This window comes from Podarcis pityusensis, assembly GCF_964106645.2.
Source record: "Podarcis pityusensis genome assembly, chromosome: 3".
NCBI classification, from domain to species: domain Eukaryota; kingdom Metazoa; phylum Chordata; class Lepidosauria; order Squamata; family Lacertidae; genus Podarcis; species Podarcis pityusensis.
The window spans coordinates 81,009,047-81,026,955 of record NC_138026.1 but is presented as its reverse complement, the minus strand read 5'-3'; the positions used below and the strand labels follow the sequence as shown (position 1 = coordinate 81,026,955).

Genomic DNA, 17,909 nt, shown 5'->3' with positions numbered 1-17,909 from the left:
GCCCACTGCCTACTCATTTATCTTTCTGTCAGGATTCTAATCCTCCTCTTCACCGCCAACACCCATGTCACCACCCTCTCTCTTCCTGCCATCAGTACACAGTTCCTCCTGCTCCTAGGACAACAGTTCTCTGCATGTTTTTTTCTGTAAGCCAAATTGACTTCTCAGTTCCTCCACTGAAGCTGTGTTATATGTCAGCATTCTACGAGCAGGACCCTGCTTGCTCTATAGTTAGAATATAAATGGCATGACTTCAGATGAGTTTAGTCAATGGCTACAACTCACACAGGAAGGGAAAGAATTTTTGGAAAGGCTACACTAGCAGCATAAGGCCTGCTTTCAACACCGGGCGAGGAAGAGTTGCATTGCTTACTCGTATGGTATTCCACACAGTTTCAGTTTTAAAACCAGGCCCTTAATTGTTACATATGTAGAATTAGCAAGACAGGAATCAACTCCGAGAGGAACAGCACTGACATACTAACTAATGCTAAATATGTAGCAGTTGAAGGTCTGATTCAAATACAGAGCCAGCCCCATGACATGTTGCAGGCATAAGCAACCCATAAAATATTTTGTTGAACCAGGGCCCATTACGTCACAGATCTCCATTAGGAAGAAGAGAGTGCTTCTGTGCTCTTACTGTGATCTTTCCCTTGTGCTGCAGCAGTGCAAATGCTAGCCTGAGGCGTGACTGGCATCAAAGCTTGACGAATAGCTTTCTCCCAGCTCTGCGCTACATCCAGTCCCACTCCAGTAGCAGCCAAAACAGGATTATGATGCTTGCTGCCATTGTTCTCGCCAACAAAGTACACCATAGTGTCAGTGATTATTTCAAAGCAGTGTGGGTTGCTGCCTTGCACCACGTTTGAGAAGTCCCGCGGCTGAGTCACCTGAAGAATTTCAGAAAGCGGAATCTCCTAAAGGAAACAAAAGGTGTTAAACACTAGGAGTGGAGGGCATATGCAACAATAACAAAATGTATGCTACTGAACTCAACTAGAAATATTTTGATAGCACTGAGTGGCCTTCGCTTTAGTCCCTCTTTAGGTTCCTAGGGATTGCACAAATATTACAATCAAGAAGGGCCACTAATAAAGTTTTGTCTTTGCTCTGGACCCAACTGGCATTTTCCTCCCACGACACAGTTTAGAATTGCCTTTCATCTCTGGTGCTACATTGTCCATAGAATCAATCTTTCTATAGCAGCCCGATGACCCAGTTCATCATTACAGAATCACCACACCATATCCAAAGTGAGAAGACCTTTCACCATCCACTCAGGAAGCAGACATAATTGCTTATTTTCAGTTTTGCAGCCTGTCAGGTGCTTTGTAAGCCTTCTTATTCCCAGCTATGTCACAGGACATGATCAATTTTGGCTCTCTCAATCCTTTGCCTCCTCCCATATATGCTATCCTTTTCTTCAGTAAGTATTCTACTTCTGTTACCCCAGTCCCTCAAACATTCACTAGTCTGGTTTCAAGGGGCATAAAATATCCATGCATGGCTGGGCACTGTAACACACAAATAAACAGATAAAGAACTGTACACAAGAGACACGGTGCACCTTCATTAAAAAAAATCTCAATCTTAACATACCTATGGTATTTAGGGTTCAACAGTTAATACACAAATACAGTATTGTGCAGAGAAAAGGATGTAAATGAAGGATTTCAACTGCAGATTAACATTAGGGGAACAACACTTTAGATGGAAACTGACATAAGTAAAAAAAAAAAAGAGATTTATATTATCACTTACCTTGTAATACTTTGTCCCAGATTCGTTCTGAAATAGTGTAAGACATTTACTATCCAGTCTCCAGTAATGTCTTTTTCTCTGCAACAAATATGAGAGGGTTTCTCTTTAAGACACAGACATTGGTACCCTATAGCAGAATCCATGTTAGCAATTTCAATGGACTGTACTGATGATGACCTTTAAAGGTACTATCAGCTATGCTTTTTCAAACAGTGCCTACTCTAAAGCTCAAGCCTGTGCAGCAATGCATAGGACCAAGATGTTTTTCAGTACCTCCTGTGCCCCCCCTTTTTTTTCTGGATGTGAGGGCGATCTGGCTGCGACATCTGTCACCCCATTGATCGCCAGGGTTGATTCGGTTTTTTCTGTGACCACCTCCTATCCCAGGGCAGCAGCAGTAGGTATCACTGTCCCAACACTTTGGGAAAGTCCCCATCAGGCAAAGACTTTAAGACTCAAGAGATCTGAGCAGGAAAACAGTGGAACGGGGAGAACAATACTGTGACCCCATTTTCTAGCTGCTCCTCAGAGGCTGCAACAGAGTTGGCTCGGGAAACTTGTCTTGGATAAGGGAGACCCTACCACACCATTGTGATCCTGAACCCAACATGCGAACAAGGCTTCTGTTGGTTACAATGGCAGACAGAGCCCAGCCAGTACAGAGAGTTCTTTCTCCTCCCATAGCTAGTACTGAAGAAGCACTGCTTGCATAAACAGAGCAGCATAGATCATTTCCTTTCTTGAGAGTTTTAAAGCAATTTTTAAAGCAAAAAATAGGTGAGGAATTTGTGGTTCTCTAAATGTTGGACTACAATTCCCATAAACTCAGCTATTGGTCACGCTAGCTTGCTTTGAAGGAGTTGGGAGCCCAACAGTATCTGGAAGCCCACAGTTTCCCCATCCCAGACTTAAAATAACTAAAAGTAAATATCACACTGAAAAGTAGAGGTAAAATTACTGACCAGGTTGTCTCGGCTAGTGTAATGAACCATCCATCCTTCCTTCACCATTGTACTGCTCTTCCTCTTTGTGTGCTTGATTGATTGCACAACCCTCATTAATGGAATATTATTGCTTGTCGATGGGCTGTTGAAAAAAGAAACGCATGTCTCTAATCATACATATTTCAGGACATCCTACAGCTGTGCTATAATTCAGGATAAACTTCAAGTAGAATATTCTTGACTATTACTTGCATCTTAAACAAAAATCTTCTAAAGATAAAACATTATGTAGGGCACATCATGATCATACAGATGACAAGAGAGTTGTTTTTAAAATCACTAACCCTCCCCCACCCAGATTAGGCAAGACACGTTACCATGTTAAGGGGCTAAGACACAGTTTTAGATGAGGTGTCAAAGTCCTTTACAACATTACAGAAGATGCCAAGGCAGACTTATTAACTCTTGGGCAGCAGGTTACAGTAAAGCCCAAACCTGCCCTATGAACCAACAAAACAAGGGGTCCTAGGATGATCTCTTTCATCAAACCAAGCCTGAATATAAACTCAGTCCTCTTTCCACATATACACACATCCAACAGCAATAGAGACAGTAACAAAGAGCAAAAATCTTATCCTAAATTAAGTCTTATCCTAAATCTAAACCATCTTCCTGTGCTCCTATTTTTCTTGAAGGGAGAGATAAGTACTATAGCAGCTATCCTGAATCGTGCCCAGTAGGACAGGAACTCAGCTCCACTTCCACTCTGAAATCTTCTCATGGGAGGAGAGGACAAGCACAGCCTAAGAAAGATGGTACCAAGCAGGGCCCTGCATTCTGGTTGCCATGTACTGAGTCCAAGCCCTGTCTGTACATTGAGGGTGAGGAACCTTTCTCAGTCCGAGGGCTGCATTCCCTTCTAAGCAACCTTCCGGGAATCACATGCTGGTGGGAGGCAAGGCCACAAGCAAAAGTGGGGACGGTAACAGAAAGAGCCGTGAACATGAATTTTACTTTTGTAAGGTAGACTAGTTTTAACACACATCCACCCACTCTTCTCTATCCTCCATGCAGGCAAGCAGGAAGCAAAATCAGAATCTAAGGACATACGCCCTCCACACAAAAACACTCAAGGAGGGTCAAAGCAGTCCTACAGAGGGGAGTGGCCTTGGCAGAGGAGCTGTGGCTGGGGAGAGTCTCAAGGACCAGATAGAGAGGCACGGAGGGCCACATCTGGCCCCCAGGCATGAGGTTCCCCACCCTGCTACAGAGGAAAATGATTTGAAGCACACCGTAGACATGAATTGAGTTTTAGGTAGATAAATAGTCTTGCAATCCTCACTTTCATTCTCACTACATCCCAGTGAAATCTGTCTTTATTATTCCTACTTTACAGTATGGAGCTAAGGCTTAAATTTCTTTAAGGCCACCTAATGAGTCCACGGCTGAACACTATTCTAAATCCATTGCTCTATTTCCATAAACTACACTGGATCTCATCTTTTATAAACAATAGTATGAGCTGTAATTCAAATAATTTACTCTAGTAGTACATATACGAGTAAAAGCACATGACCCTTTAGAGGTCACATCCAATGAGCCAAAAGTTGTTTCCTTTAACCTAACTTGCAACACACACAAGGAGCAAAATTGATTCCTTATGTAACTCCATTCAATCAATTGACTTGCATTAGGACTGGAATGAGTTTGGCCTAAGGTCAGGAGAATAAAGTAGCCCTATAAATCTAGGTCAGCATAACATTTTCCATCAACTAGTCAGTATAGCTAAGCATTCTTCAATAATGTAATTTATTTCCATGTTGACGCTCACAGGGGATTCTACTTCCAATAGGTTCAAGCCTACATACTTTCACATTTAATCAATTCTGTTAATTGCTGTTTTTCACTTATGCTGAAGAGTGAGAAAGCATCTCTTGTAAACCAATAATAAATAATAATAAGTGAATAGCAAAATTCATTCTCCTCTCAACAGAAAAATGTTTTTAATAGGGAGCTTCACAGACATGCAATGGAATACTTTGATTTTACAAACCTGATAGTTTTGACAGCCTCTTCATCTTTGTCCCCATCTAGATCTGCTGGATCCATAAAAAACATTTTGTCTTCTGGGGGAGAGGGTTCTTCTGTATCATCCAAGCTCCTACCTCCATCACTGTTCATTTCACTGCTGTCAACCTCCATTGGCATATCCATATCTTGACCTGGACTAGCCGGTTCTTATTCCATATAAAAACAAAAGGTTCCAAAATATTATTATTCATTAATATTATTCATGTTAGAAAAATCATTTACACCACAATTTTAGTCAGGAATGAATTAGAAATCTGTTGCAGCCTTCAGTACATATGTAACAAAATCAAATATACACAATCAAACACAGCCAAGACAGGAGAAAAAGTAAAAACAATTGGGCTATGTTTTTGTTTTACTAAGGCCACTTCATGCTATGTAGGTACTTCCTGACACAGGGCAATTCTCCATCAGTGGAAAGTTGGCATCATCACAGTTCTTCCACCTCCTGTGCCAGCCAACTCCCTCTCCTCTGATGCAAGAACATCATGACTATGTCTTTCCAGGGAAGGGTGTGGACAGGATGGGAATCAGAGAACAGAACTCTCTTTACACCTGGTTCAATACTAATGCAAGTTAAACCCAGCTTTCTGCTGCTTCAAACAGAGCAGGGCAGCCAAGGATAGGCAGTCACAACTGCCACACACAGGGTTGATTTTTCTAGTATCTTTAGACAGGCACAGAGACAAAATAATGCACTCCAACATTTCTGCTTTAGAAAAGATTCTGTAAATTCTCCCCTACACAGAGGAAATTAGGAGTTATGTAATGCTAGCAATTAAAACAGAGGTGTCAAACTAGGAAGCCAGTTCCATCAGAGTGCAAAGGGTATAATACATCAATGGCAGCTACTGTGAGGCTCCATAATCAACTTCTGGCATTGCGTTACCCAACTTTTTTGTGCAGTGGATAAATCTAGAACCTGAGAAACTGTTCTGCGCACCGCAACCACACTTACACACATTCAAACTTCCACCCTGCTATTCATTAGGGTCAACCTTCCCTCCCAAAAGAAAGATCCCGCCCCCAACTAGTAGGCTTGAAAAAAGCCTTGCATTGGGAGTCAATTTTCAACCATAATTTTAGTGAGTTTTTCAAGCCGGGCAGGCGAGTGTGACAGCTCAGCATACAAAGGTTAATCCAAACACCCACCCACTGTAATATGTTTGAAAATAGTCTTCTACTGACTACAGCAGAAGAATTCTTTCAAGTTTTATTGCAACAGGGGAGAAGCAGTGGGATGCTGAAGGCACCAGTGAAAGCATATGCTGTCCAAACATATTATCTTCTTCCCTCAGTTTCAGTATCTAATGGAGAGATCCCAATCCCCAAATCCCATGGCTGGTAAGGTCCAGAACTGCACATAGGTAGGTCCCCCCACAGACCTCTACCAAGGGGGCAGGCACCACCACTGCAGAAGCCCCTATTATGTCTGCAAAGGTACAATAGGTTTATATTACCAACACAATTACCACTGACAACTAGGCCCCAAAGCAACTTATGCCCCCAAACTCGGGATTCTGAAGGGTCCAGCAGAGGCTTGGATCCATTGAATCCAAGACCCTTCATTCTCCAAAGAGACCCTGGACTGGGCCTTAATATCATGAGACATTGGGGGGGGGGGGTTCCAGATCAGGATGAGGGGTGGAAGAAGTTGGATGAGTTAGCCCAGGTACCCTGAGGAGGGACCCGTTGAAAACCACATCCATCATTGAAACAAATTAGGCAGAGCAGGGAAAGAGAATAGAATGTGAAGGGAAACTGTGTAAAAGGAAAACACTGGGTAAGGTTGCTGCACAGGCCAGCAAGACTTTGGAGGGAATAGTATATTCCCCACTGCGCATCCTACACTTCACCAACACTGAATCCCACTTAGAACTGTGCAGAAACCCAACTGAAATTGATGGTTTGGTGTCCTCCTTTAGGACACACAAGTCACATCTAAAACATCTGCCTCACATGCATGTGAGATTGCTTACCCCATTCTGACCCCATGGGGTGGTGTTGAGGAACATCAGGTAATTTGCCCATTCACACTTCTTATCCCTTCCATCTGCATATGTGATGAACCTCAAAGATTCCAAGTAGAACTGCCTTCCCTTGGTTGGTGGATACCTTACCTACCTGGCCAGCTAACCGCCACCACCCCCAACTGAATCTTCAGAGGGGTTTTTTTTTTAAAGAAAGGGCAAGGTTTTTAAATGATCTCCATCTCTCCCTTGAATGCCTTCTATGAATTGCCTGGGATGACCCATGCTGTTTTGCATGTCAGCTGAAAATAATTTGTAACTTACTAAGATTGCCTTGGATAGCAAATAGAAGTTTCCTTATATTTAAAACAGCTTTCTATTTCTTTCAGTGCTTTAAATAAATCTGCTCTTGTAATTTGAACTCTGGGATTGGTTATGTTTTTGCATAGCTGTGGGATCTGGTCTACTCACCTTGCCTAGCATTTCCCCACCCTCTATGCTTTTAAGGAGCGAAACTGAGAATTACACATTGGACTGCTGCCATAAGCAAGGCAGGAGTCTAGAAAAGCATTCCCCACTCTCAGTATACTATAAACATTTCAGGTCTAGATTTCTTTACTGACAGACCTAGTAATACTTAAATGGGAAACAGTGGTGGTGGTGCTACTCAGCATAAATTACCCAGAGAGCCTTGCAGCCTACCCTAGCACAATATCCTATGGCTCCTGAGACACTCTCCTAGGGACCACAAGACTGAATACTTTCAATGGAAATTCACTATCAACTTTGCTGAAGAGACCAAAGTTGTTAATATATTTCACTTCAGCAGATAGAGAGCACTTTCAGTCAACTCAAGTATGTAAGAACATTTACATACTTCTATCTCACCTTTTAAATATATTGCAAGTCACACTGAAAATTAATACACAAATAATTCTTTACTATTTCAGAACATGTTTGCTCTTACCTCCATTGAACACAACTTCTCCAAGACAATCTTTGGGTACTTTAGAAGCACAACGTTTGTGACAGTTAAATCTGCAGTCTAAAGCAAGAAAAAATGGTTTCTTTCACTCATACATTTATGGAGAAACTCTTTAAATATCCCTTACATGACACCTACATTTTATTTATTTTGGGGATGTTTTTGTATCTAAGCACTCACCAAGTAGCCATGTGCAACAAGAAATTGCATGCAGGGGTATGAACCATCCCTCCTCTCTGCTTTCCACAGAAACCAAGTGGGCTGCCAGTGGAGAAAAACCAGTAGAAAAATGCCAGCAGAGGAAAGGCAGCACAGAAAAGCAATAGGGTGCTGGAAGAACACAGCTAGGCCCCAGCAGGTTCTTTTTGCAGGTTTGTTTACCACTGCTATGTTCTTGAAAATGATGTCCCCAGACTGTTTCTTTTAAATTGTACATAAAATATTTTGTGTGTGTTAATTTGCAAACTTTATTACTGAACTCTCTACCTTAAAATATCTCTACTGCTATGAAACTAAAAAACTAATCCCTACACAAACAACGTATTATTGAGTGCCACAAGTAACTAAGCACTTTACATATAAAATATAAGACAAGGGTTCATACCAAGTAGTAAATATACAGAGGCATATGTCTGCAGGGGGAAAGAAAAAAGATGATCCATGATCTGGAGACACAGGCTATTGATGGCATATAAACAACAAAACTATACTGCCATGCTGAATCACAGATTACATTTGAGACTTAGGAAAGTAAGTGGATTTCTCAGCTAAGTATAGTAATACTATATTTTACACACTCTTTAAAGTTTTAGTAAGAGTATAAATTAAATGCAAACAGCTTTTTTAAAGTGGGGATGGCTTTATAAATACTTGCTTTGCCAATAGCCTACAACAGGGATCTGCAACTGGAGGTTAATCTGCTGGACCACACCCCAGCCTCCCATCTGGTCCCTCACATCTCCTTCATCGAGGGTTTTTTAAGAGGTTGAATGGCCATCTGTCAGGGCTTCTTTAGCTGTGAACCAGCATTGCAGGGGGTTGGGTCCCTTCCGATTCTATGATGCTGTGCATATCAATTGCAAAGATTGTGGTCCCATGTCTAATACTAAGAGAGTGAAGGTGAGAAGGTAGGAGTTTCTGTGCACTTGGGATATTCTATGTTCGTGAAAAACCACAATAGTTTTGCCTGGCTTTTTACTTCTCTTAAAAAAGCTACAAAGAGGACTTAGTGGAGTAGTTCAAAGCTTGCATCCCTTCTTGCTGAAATAATTTTAACTCAGGCTTTGGGTGTATAGCTAAGAATGTGAAAAAGCTGTACAAATAACAATATTAACCTTGAAGCAGTGAATACTCTTACCTTTACACTGCATTCCTTGGCGAAAGAGACCCTTGAGCAATCGTTTGCAGTACTGGCATATGGTGGGTCGAGTGTAAGAATGAACAGCAAAGGTATGTGGAACCTTCACCCTGCAGAGCACCATCTTTTCCATCCATATTGGACGCCCACTCCAGGAAGGAATCCTCTTACTGGGCTCTAGAAGGGGACACTGAAAAGAAAAGCAGACATGCAGGGCTTGAACTTGTGGTGCAGACCTAATTCCCCTGATATTTTCCCTAGGCTCCTATCATTCCTAGCTCCCCAATCCTTTCCGGGCCTCCTTTACCAACAAGACTATAGCAAACTAAAAGGCAACTGGTTGGCCACTGTGAGAACAGGATGCTGGACTAGATGGGTCTTTGGTCTGATCCAGTAGGACTCTTCTTATGTTTCTACTTAAGCCTGGAAAAAGTATCCATAATAAGAAATCTAAATAACACAGAAGCCATATATTGCTACACCAACCTAGGTTCGAGCTGGAACCAAATAGTTGGCATTTACCAGTGATATTAAACAGCCCTCCTTAATACTTCAGAAGACATCCGCCATCACTTTTAATAAGCTCCATGCCTTGTTTTTGCTATGGCCGCCAGCTGGTGTTTAATTCCTTAAAGTGAGTGAGATGAGGGTCCAAGTCAGACTGAGGGCCTGATCTAACCTGATCAAGCCCTTACTGGATTGCAGACGGGGTGGATTTTTATTAATTTAATACAACTGTAACATCTACACTCATGAATGGAGCCATCCACCTTTCAAGCAGTAGGGCACTGCTGAACTATATATTCATCCTATTACATTCAGAATAGCAATAAATCAGGTTCTTAAATTCTACTTTTACCTAATATATGTAATATTTCCATTGTTAACCTTTATCACCTAGTGTTAAGTGACTGATTTGGTTATAAACACACACAACACACAAAAAAGGAAAACCATATTAAATTTGCTGTGCTTTGGAGGGGTAGAATAAGAAAGGGGAAGTTGTTAGTGATTATACCTTGCATACCCTAAGGCTATTTGAGCAGCTGAACCTCAGCACATATTAAATCAGAACACAGATAAGGAGCTCCAAGAGCCCCACATATTTACGAAAGGAAGGTTTGGGGTTATGTGCCTTGACACATGACAGTAGCATATGCAACATGAATGGAATCCCACCTTAAGAGAGAGAAAAATCATCTAAATACCTCTTCTGTGACTCCGACTGTGTATTCAGTTTGCACTGATCTTGGGACTGAAAGTGCAGATCCTGGTAAAGATACATTAGATAAACGCCTCTTTCTTACACCACTGCAGTTGTTTGGGATCTTGAAGGCGCATCGCTTGTGGTAGTTTAATCCACACCCTAATAAAATTAGCATTAGGGAAGGGGGATAAACAACTTATTATGAATGATACCATTCATTTAAATAGAATTGACAGTAATAAATTAGGATCATATTTTCAGAAAAGACAGATCAAACCAAAACATGGTGAATTTGACTCTCAATATAATTTTAATAATCTCCTAGCACAACGGAGTGGTGGTGTAATTATCAGCAGATCTGTGTAATGCATGGAATTTTTTTGGCCTGAATACTTGCTTTTCTGACCCTGCTTCACCCTAGCTAAAGCCTGAAAACGGGGCCTGTTATGCAATACATGTTGCTGCTGATCTTCCTCAGCTCTCTTTCCCCTGGCAGACTATCTAAACAATGTACTCCTGGCTCAGCTGGAACCACAGGAGTTGAGTAAAAGCCAATAAGCATGAAGTGTCATGTTACTAATACCTGGACAACAGCCTGTTGACAGGAGAACTGAGGAAGGTACTGCAGCCAACTGAACAAGGGCCACATGAAAAGGTATGCCCATTCAGAACTTTATTTGCATGTTATAAAAAGCTGTGACAAGAAAAGGAAACATTTCTCTAATCAACACGTCAGACCAAAACATTTGTGCCAGCATGTTTGTCTGCAGCATTGGCATAATGCTACAGCTTCCAATGTTGCACTGACATTAGCTTTGCATACCCTAAACCTAATAGGACAGCCCTAAAACCCTTAGGATTGGGTTGTTTATATCTCTGTAGCACTGTCAAACAGCAATTTTGCTTGCCACAGAAGAAAGCCATTATCGGGGAGGATGTGGATGCTGACTTTGTAAGACTTTTAGAAAAACGAATTCAAATAATAACATGTCTTGCTCTTTGAGTTACACCTACTATGTTTTATTTTTAAATATGACTGAAGTAAAGGTAAAGGTAAAGGTAAAGGTACCCCTCCCCGTACGGGCCAGTCGTGACCGACTCTAGGGTTGCGCGCTCGTCTCGCTCAAGAGGCCAGGAGCCGGCGCCGTCCGAAGACACTTCCGGGTCACGTGGCCAGCGCAACGAAGCTGCTCTGGCGAGCCAGCACCAGTGCCGCACACGGAAACGCCGTTTACCTTCCCGCTATAAAGCAGTACCTATTTATCTACTTGCACTTAGGGGTGCTTTCAAACTGCTAGGTGGGCAGGAGCTGGGACCGAACGGCGGGAGCTCACCCCGCCGCAGGGATTCGAACCACAGACCTTACGATCATCAAGTCCTAGGCACTGAGGTTTTACCCACAGCGCCACCCGCGTCCCGCTATGACTGAAGTACAATACACAAAATCACTGAAAGTGTGTATTGTCATGGACAATAGATACATGGACATAGATACATGTCATACTTAAGATGCACTTATTGACAAACTTACCTTCACATTTCAACCCTTGTCGTACCAAGCCCCAAAGCATCTCTCCGCAATAGTCACAAAAAGTGGGAGCCTTGTAAGAATGCACATATAGCATATGAGGACGAATCTGGAAATCTTCGACTGTAGCCAATGCTTTTAAAAAATACATTATAAAACAGGAGTGAGTCCCACTTGATTACAGCAATATTTATAAGTATGATTGACTGGAATGATTTTTTTAAAATAATGGTAGCCTCAGCAAACTGCCTTTGGTAGAAACTGATGACTATGCTCAACTCCTACAAAGCATGCATTTTAAGACATACAACTATATAAATGTTTTTAAAAAAACAAAAACCAAACCTGTTTTTTAATAAAGGTTGCATGAAGAACTTTCTACACTATTTAGAACACAGTGGTTGCTATTGTAGATCAAGTAACTGACAATTTACTAATCCCAAAAAAATTCAGAAGATAATTAAGATTATCCAATTGTTACGCGCAAATTCAACAATTTTCATCTGTAGAGGCTGGTTCAGTAAGATGTCATTTCATCTACTTTATTTCAAGTAACCTTTAATATTTATAAAGCAGTCCACAAATTTCAACCATTTTGAAGCAATGGTAATATCATGGCTTTATGTAACAACAAGGGAACCACATTGAAAACCTATTTACCAGAGAGAACAACCTCAACGAGGTCACCTTCACGTATTTCTTCAGCTGATGTAATCCGCTGTAAAATATTTTCTGAGTTCAGGTCATGGCGGAACAGAAGAATTTTGTCATACATGCCAAAAAAACCACACTCTGGGAACTGCAACAACAAAAAAGCAGACTCCAAATTACAGCATGTCATAATTTGCTCATCTCAAACTGATACAAATCTCCAACTATTGCAGCTACAGAAAACCTGAATGCATGCATTCTTTAGAACACAGCAAACCTATTAATACCTTAATAACTTCTGAAAAATAGATGTGTTGATGAAGATAAGCTGAAAGTTAAAAGGTTTGCAACAGAGGCTACCTAATGTTGAATGATATAAAGTTTTTGTGCTATTATCTCATTGGCCTTGATAGAGTAGTTGGTGATGAACTACAACATACAAAAACAGCTATCCATAAAAAAAAATACTTGCCTTGCTAATACTGTAAGATTTTAAAGCAATGAGGTGAAATGCGTTTTTTCAATCTCAAACATACTCAAATCTAATTACAGGTTAGATGGGCCACACGACCATGTGCAATATACATAATGAAACCATAGAATAAACATGCATAATCTCTCCTCTTCAGATAGAAGACGTAGCAAGTGAAACTTGGCACATGCTACTATTGGTATGTGAACCAGGCAGAAGAAATACTGACTAGAGGATTCAGATAGATTTCTCTCCCTCCCCATTTCTTATTTATATAGGGAAACAGCCAGAAGCCAGCTAAGCGTGTATGATTAAATGTTCCAATGTTCAGATCCAGTCTATAAGGTGCATGAACTCCAGAGAAGGTCGGAACCTTTCTACGTTACAAAATGTACACTTTACTGACAACTTTCTGAACAAACTGTAAAATTAGTTTTATTTATTTAAGGAACTTTCTTTCCACTCTTCTGCCAAAGATGACTCCCAGAGTGGCTTACAAATGGCACTGATAACAATCCCTGCCCTCAAATTTACACTCTAAGATACGTAATAAAAAAGGAAGGTGATTGGAATGGGCGGGGGAGGAAACGTCTTACTTACAGAGGAACGACCAGCTAGGAAAAACTTGAGGAGAGGAGCCCCAAAAGAGCCTTTCAGCCTGATGGAATAGCTGCTGTTTCTGATAAAGAAAACTATAGGCAAGATGTTTTCGCGTCATTTCTTCAAAGTGTCAACCAGATTTGATGAATGAATATTGTGTTTCGCATTGCACCATATTCTAGAGTAGGGTGGTCCCTTGAGGCTTTTTGGTGGTCCTCAGCAATATTTGGCACACACACCAGCCCTCACACTGACTTCCCAAAGCCAGGTAAGCAAGATGCTGAGCTGTGGGAAGCATGCATGAGGGCTCAGACAGGGTCCTAAGAGTGCTCCCACCTCCGTCACAAAGCCTAATTGGTGCTTTCCCAGCTTTGGGGAGGAAGAAGAAGGGGTCTAGGACCCTGCCAGTGTCTTCTGCCTCCTTCCCAAAGCCCCGAACCTCGCTTAGCCAGCTTTAGGAAGGCAGCGCAAGGGCGGGGGGGGGGTCAACTTTTGGCCTTGCTTCCCCTGTGTGCAACAAGGCAGTGTGCAGCCCATGGGTTCCATGTTGTACTACCTTTGCAGCCCACTTGCTATGAAAAGCTCAACCACCCTTCAGCATGAGGGATGGGATCATTTCCATTTGATAGGGAGTGAGATAGAACTACATTTCTCACCTCACCAGAATGTCCCCGTTATCACCACATCCTTGGTTACTACCCAATTCTCTTGGCATCACACTCTATTTACACTAACAAGAGCATTTAGGTTGTATGGTTACAAAATTGTTTCCAACCAAAACTTTTATCAATAAATCAGTGTATCATCAAAAGTCAGCAACAAATGGAAAACATGGATTTCAATCCTCATGAAAGCTTATTGTTCAAGAGAAGGAGAACATGCCAATATCAGTGAGAGACTTTTGAATAGTCATGATGTAAGGCATTTTAGTTGCAGAAAAGGCCAAGCTTCATGATGGTTCCTAAGCAGAGAACTCCTGAAGTTAGTGGGAGATGAAGAGAATTCCAGTTATTTGTCCCCAGCCCCACCAGAGGAGGTTTCCTCCTAACTCCAGCCCCACAGTAAGGTAGACCAGGAGAAATATGCCTTTTCTCCTCCCTAAACTACTTTTGGAGATGGGCTGTGTCCCAGCACATCCTATAAATGATTGGATGTGTGCTGCCCAAAGGCCTTGTTGCTTTTGACAAAGAGAAACACTGCAAGGTGTCGCAAATATTTTCACTAGCTTAAGCTGGTGAGCCTTCTATTGTCCTTGAGGAGGTTATGAAAACCCAGCATTAATGAGCAATGCTCTATTTACTGATTAGAATCTCCCTGCCTGAATTACATCTACTTTTCTAAACCAAATGACTAATCACAAATCTCCTGCTCGTTGAAAGTGTTTCTGCTTCATTTTTGGAATCCACCTTTTCCCTCAGCCCAGCCAGGATCCTTAAGAGAAGCTTTACAGGGGTGGGAAAGTCACATTCCATCAACACCCTTCAGCTGGCATTCCTCTGAATCCAAGCCATTGGGTTCAGGTAAACACAACTCAAATTAAAATTACACAGAAATATTATTTCTATGAAGCAGCCATAACTTTCACTTCCGGTTTTGGAACAAACTATCTAATCTGTACAATTAAAATGTTACAACTATTAAGTTTTATTTGTATTCATATTTTTTCTGCTTCAGATGATCAAGAACTGGAAAATTGGCAGAAGATATTGGACAGGATTGAGGAAGGCTCTTACTAAACAGGCCCCAATGCACAAGGATGGACTTACAGTCCCAAGTTTGTTAGTATACTATGAAGCCACACAGTTATTATGTTGGCTATGTTCAGAGACATCAGAAAATACTGAAAAACACATGGTACCAATTAAAACAACTCTGCATTGCTATCCTATTAGAAGTGCTCCCTTGGATCTCTAAGAATGAAACAGATTACCAAGAAGAGTTGAGATTAATTGTACAACAATTTATGAAAACATGGGGTACATATAAAAAAATTAACACCCAAGGATGTATCCATTAACACCTGTGGTAAGATGTGAAAAGTTTTGTCTGAGAGGTCAGTTTTATGCTTTGCACAACTGAGAAGTGAATAAAGTGTCAGCATTTGGTGAACTGGCAGTAGATGGGGAGACACAATCTGAACAGAAGCTTGCTCAAACCCAGAGAGACAGCTTCATTTCCTTCCTCCCCACCTACCCCCCCCAAACCCCATAATTTTGCTGTTTTCAAATGAATAGTTAAGACCTTCCTATACACTTAGGAAGTAACAGCTCGATAAGTTTGACATATGTGATGAATGTAAGATCTCTACATTCTACATCCTAACTAGCAGTATGAAGGAAAAAGGAAGGTAAAAGTTAAAGGAGCTGCAGAAAAGAGATCTGGGAATTATAATGTAAGAACCAAAATGAAACAATTCTTCATTCTCTTAGGCTACCAGCTTGAAGTCTCTCTGTCCAGGATGCAATATAGAAGATGGGTAAAAGAAGAGTTTGGATCTGATATCCCGCTTTATCACTACCCTGTTGTTGTTTAGTCATTTAGTCGTGTCCAACTCTTCGTGACCCCATGGGCCAGAGCACGCCAGGCACTCCTGTCTTCCACTGCCTCCCGCATAAAACCAGGATCTTCTCTCATTTATACTTCTCTTCCCACTGCCCTAATTACCGGTAGTTCCTCTTCTCAGAATGGTTGCCTGTATATACAACTCAATAACTGGTACTTTCCTATGAATCATGTTGCACCATCCATTAATGTTCACATAGCTGCCCAATCTGTGTTTAACAGAAAGAGTTCATATTTCTATGTCACCTTTCTTTGCCCACAGCAAAGGATACAAACCTTTGCCCAGGACTTTACTTTTTAACTCACAGGGCAACTGAGGATAACCGGAATATTTCCTGGGTTTGGCTAACTGAACTCTGATTTCTCCATCTTTTACTCACCTATTTGCAAATTATGGAGAAGTATTCCTGAAATTTTACCACTTGACTTCTGGTTCTTGGTTGCTGTGTATTTCGGGGTTTGAATGAGATCACTATTTATTTATTTAGGTAAGGAAAAGAAGAGTTACCTCATCTGCACTTACTTTGGCCTTAACAAGTATGCATATTTTGGCTAAGAATATGCTTTACTCTCACACCAGCTCACCACAGCTGCCTATAAGCAGAACTAGGAAAAAGGAGTTAGAAAAACAACACAAATTGCTAATAGTTAAATAGGACATTCACCAGGCAATGCAACCAGTGAAATGCAACTGCTGTAAGTAATCAACAACTAGTTCATCATGGTATCTTCCAACTTTGAGGGCTTCTTCCCCTAGTACATATTTTATGCAGATCACCAGGACAAAATTTAATGTCTTAGAAAAGTCTGTTTTCTCTTGTGTTCAATATTAAAATATTTGACTTTTGCAAGACTGGAAGTTTGCATACATGCAAATGGAAAACGAAGGAAAACCACTATTAACACTTACCAGATCCCCCAGTTACATGTCAGTTATTTTTTGCATATGTACAAACACTAAATATGGCTTCAAGAAACTTCACCGCACTGATGAAGACATGGTCCTCTTGCAGAGCTAAACTCATTGTGGCAGAAACTCTCTGGTCACAATGCACAAAATACTTTGAACTAGGGGAAGTGGGAAAGAAAAAGGGGGAAATGGCAAAAGAGTAACCTAAAAAGTGTGGGAAGGAAAAAGGCAGAAAGTTAAGGGCAAGATGTAAAACTCTATGGGCTGGGAAGCTGTGCGGAAGGCAGTTCCTAGTGTAATATTTGTAGTCACTTACATTTGTTGCTTTATGTCCTCATCAGCTCATAAAATAATTGATGCAAAGATATCTGTAGTGAATTCTACAACACTAAACAAATGTGTATGACAACTCTTGTGCAAATTCAACATCGATTTGCTTTCTTCTTCAGCATGCAATGTCATGTTCTCTGGTATCAACCCCGCACTAACTCAGAGGCATCACCTAGGAAGCCATCATCCCTCACTACAGAACTATCAAGACCAGACTCTTCAGACTCAGAAGATGACCTGCCCTGCACAATACAGTCCTCACGACTCCCATGCTGTAGGAGCCAGCAGCTGTAAAATCAGACAATATTCTTTTAAAATATAGGCAGCTCTTCAAAGGAGTCAGAATTAATAGCCAATCCAGACCAGCCAGTGTTCACAAGGGCTCCACATGCTGCCAAGATAGCAGCTCCCCTTGGGTGAGTTTCAACCAGTACCTGCCACAGTGACCTGTCCAGGGTCCTGACACACCATACCTTCCCTCCTCTTGCCAATTGCGATCTGGCATAGCCTACCATCGACTTGACCAGGGATAGGCAAC

The 17,909-nt window shown here is 41.3% G+C and overlaps 1 protein-coding gene across 4 annotated transcripts in view; it reads right to left on the bottom strand.

The window, feature by feature from the left end:
- The window catches only part of PRKD3 (protein kinase D3), a 52,230-nt gene that overhangs the window by 12,462 nt on the left and 21,859 nt on the right, over positions 1-17,909 (bottom strand). For all 4 annotated transcript variants that reach the window (XR_013983599.1, XM_080997679.1, XM_080997680.1 and 1 more), the window contains exons 3-11: positions 12,507-12,645; positions 11,850-11,981; positions 10,320-10,477; positions 9,112-9,301; positions 7,737-7,814; positions 4,762-4,945; positions 2,727-2,850; positions 1,765-1,842; positions 644-920 (exon numbers count right to left, since the gene is read on the bottom strand). Coding sequence is in view for 3 of the 4 variants with exons in the window: in XM_080997679.1 (XP_080853805.1) it covers positions 644-920; positions 1,765-1,842; positions 2,727-2,850; positions 4,762-4,945; positions 7,737-7,814; positions 9,112-9,301; positions 10,320-10,477; positions 11,850-11,981; positions 12,507-12,645 (1,360 nt within the window). In the remaining variant the exon portion in view is untranslated. The remainder of the gene's footprint in view (positions 1-643; positions 921-1,764; positions 1,843-2,726; positions 2,851-4,761; positions 4,946-7,736; positions 7,815-9,111; positions 9,302-10,319; positions 10,478-11,849; positions 11,982-12,506; positions 12,646-17,909) is intronic.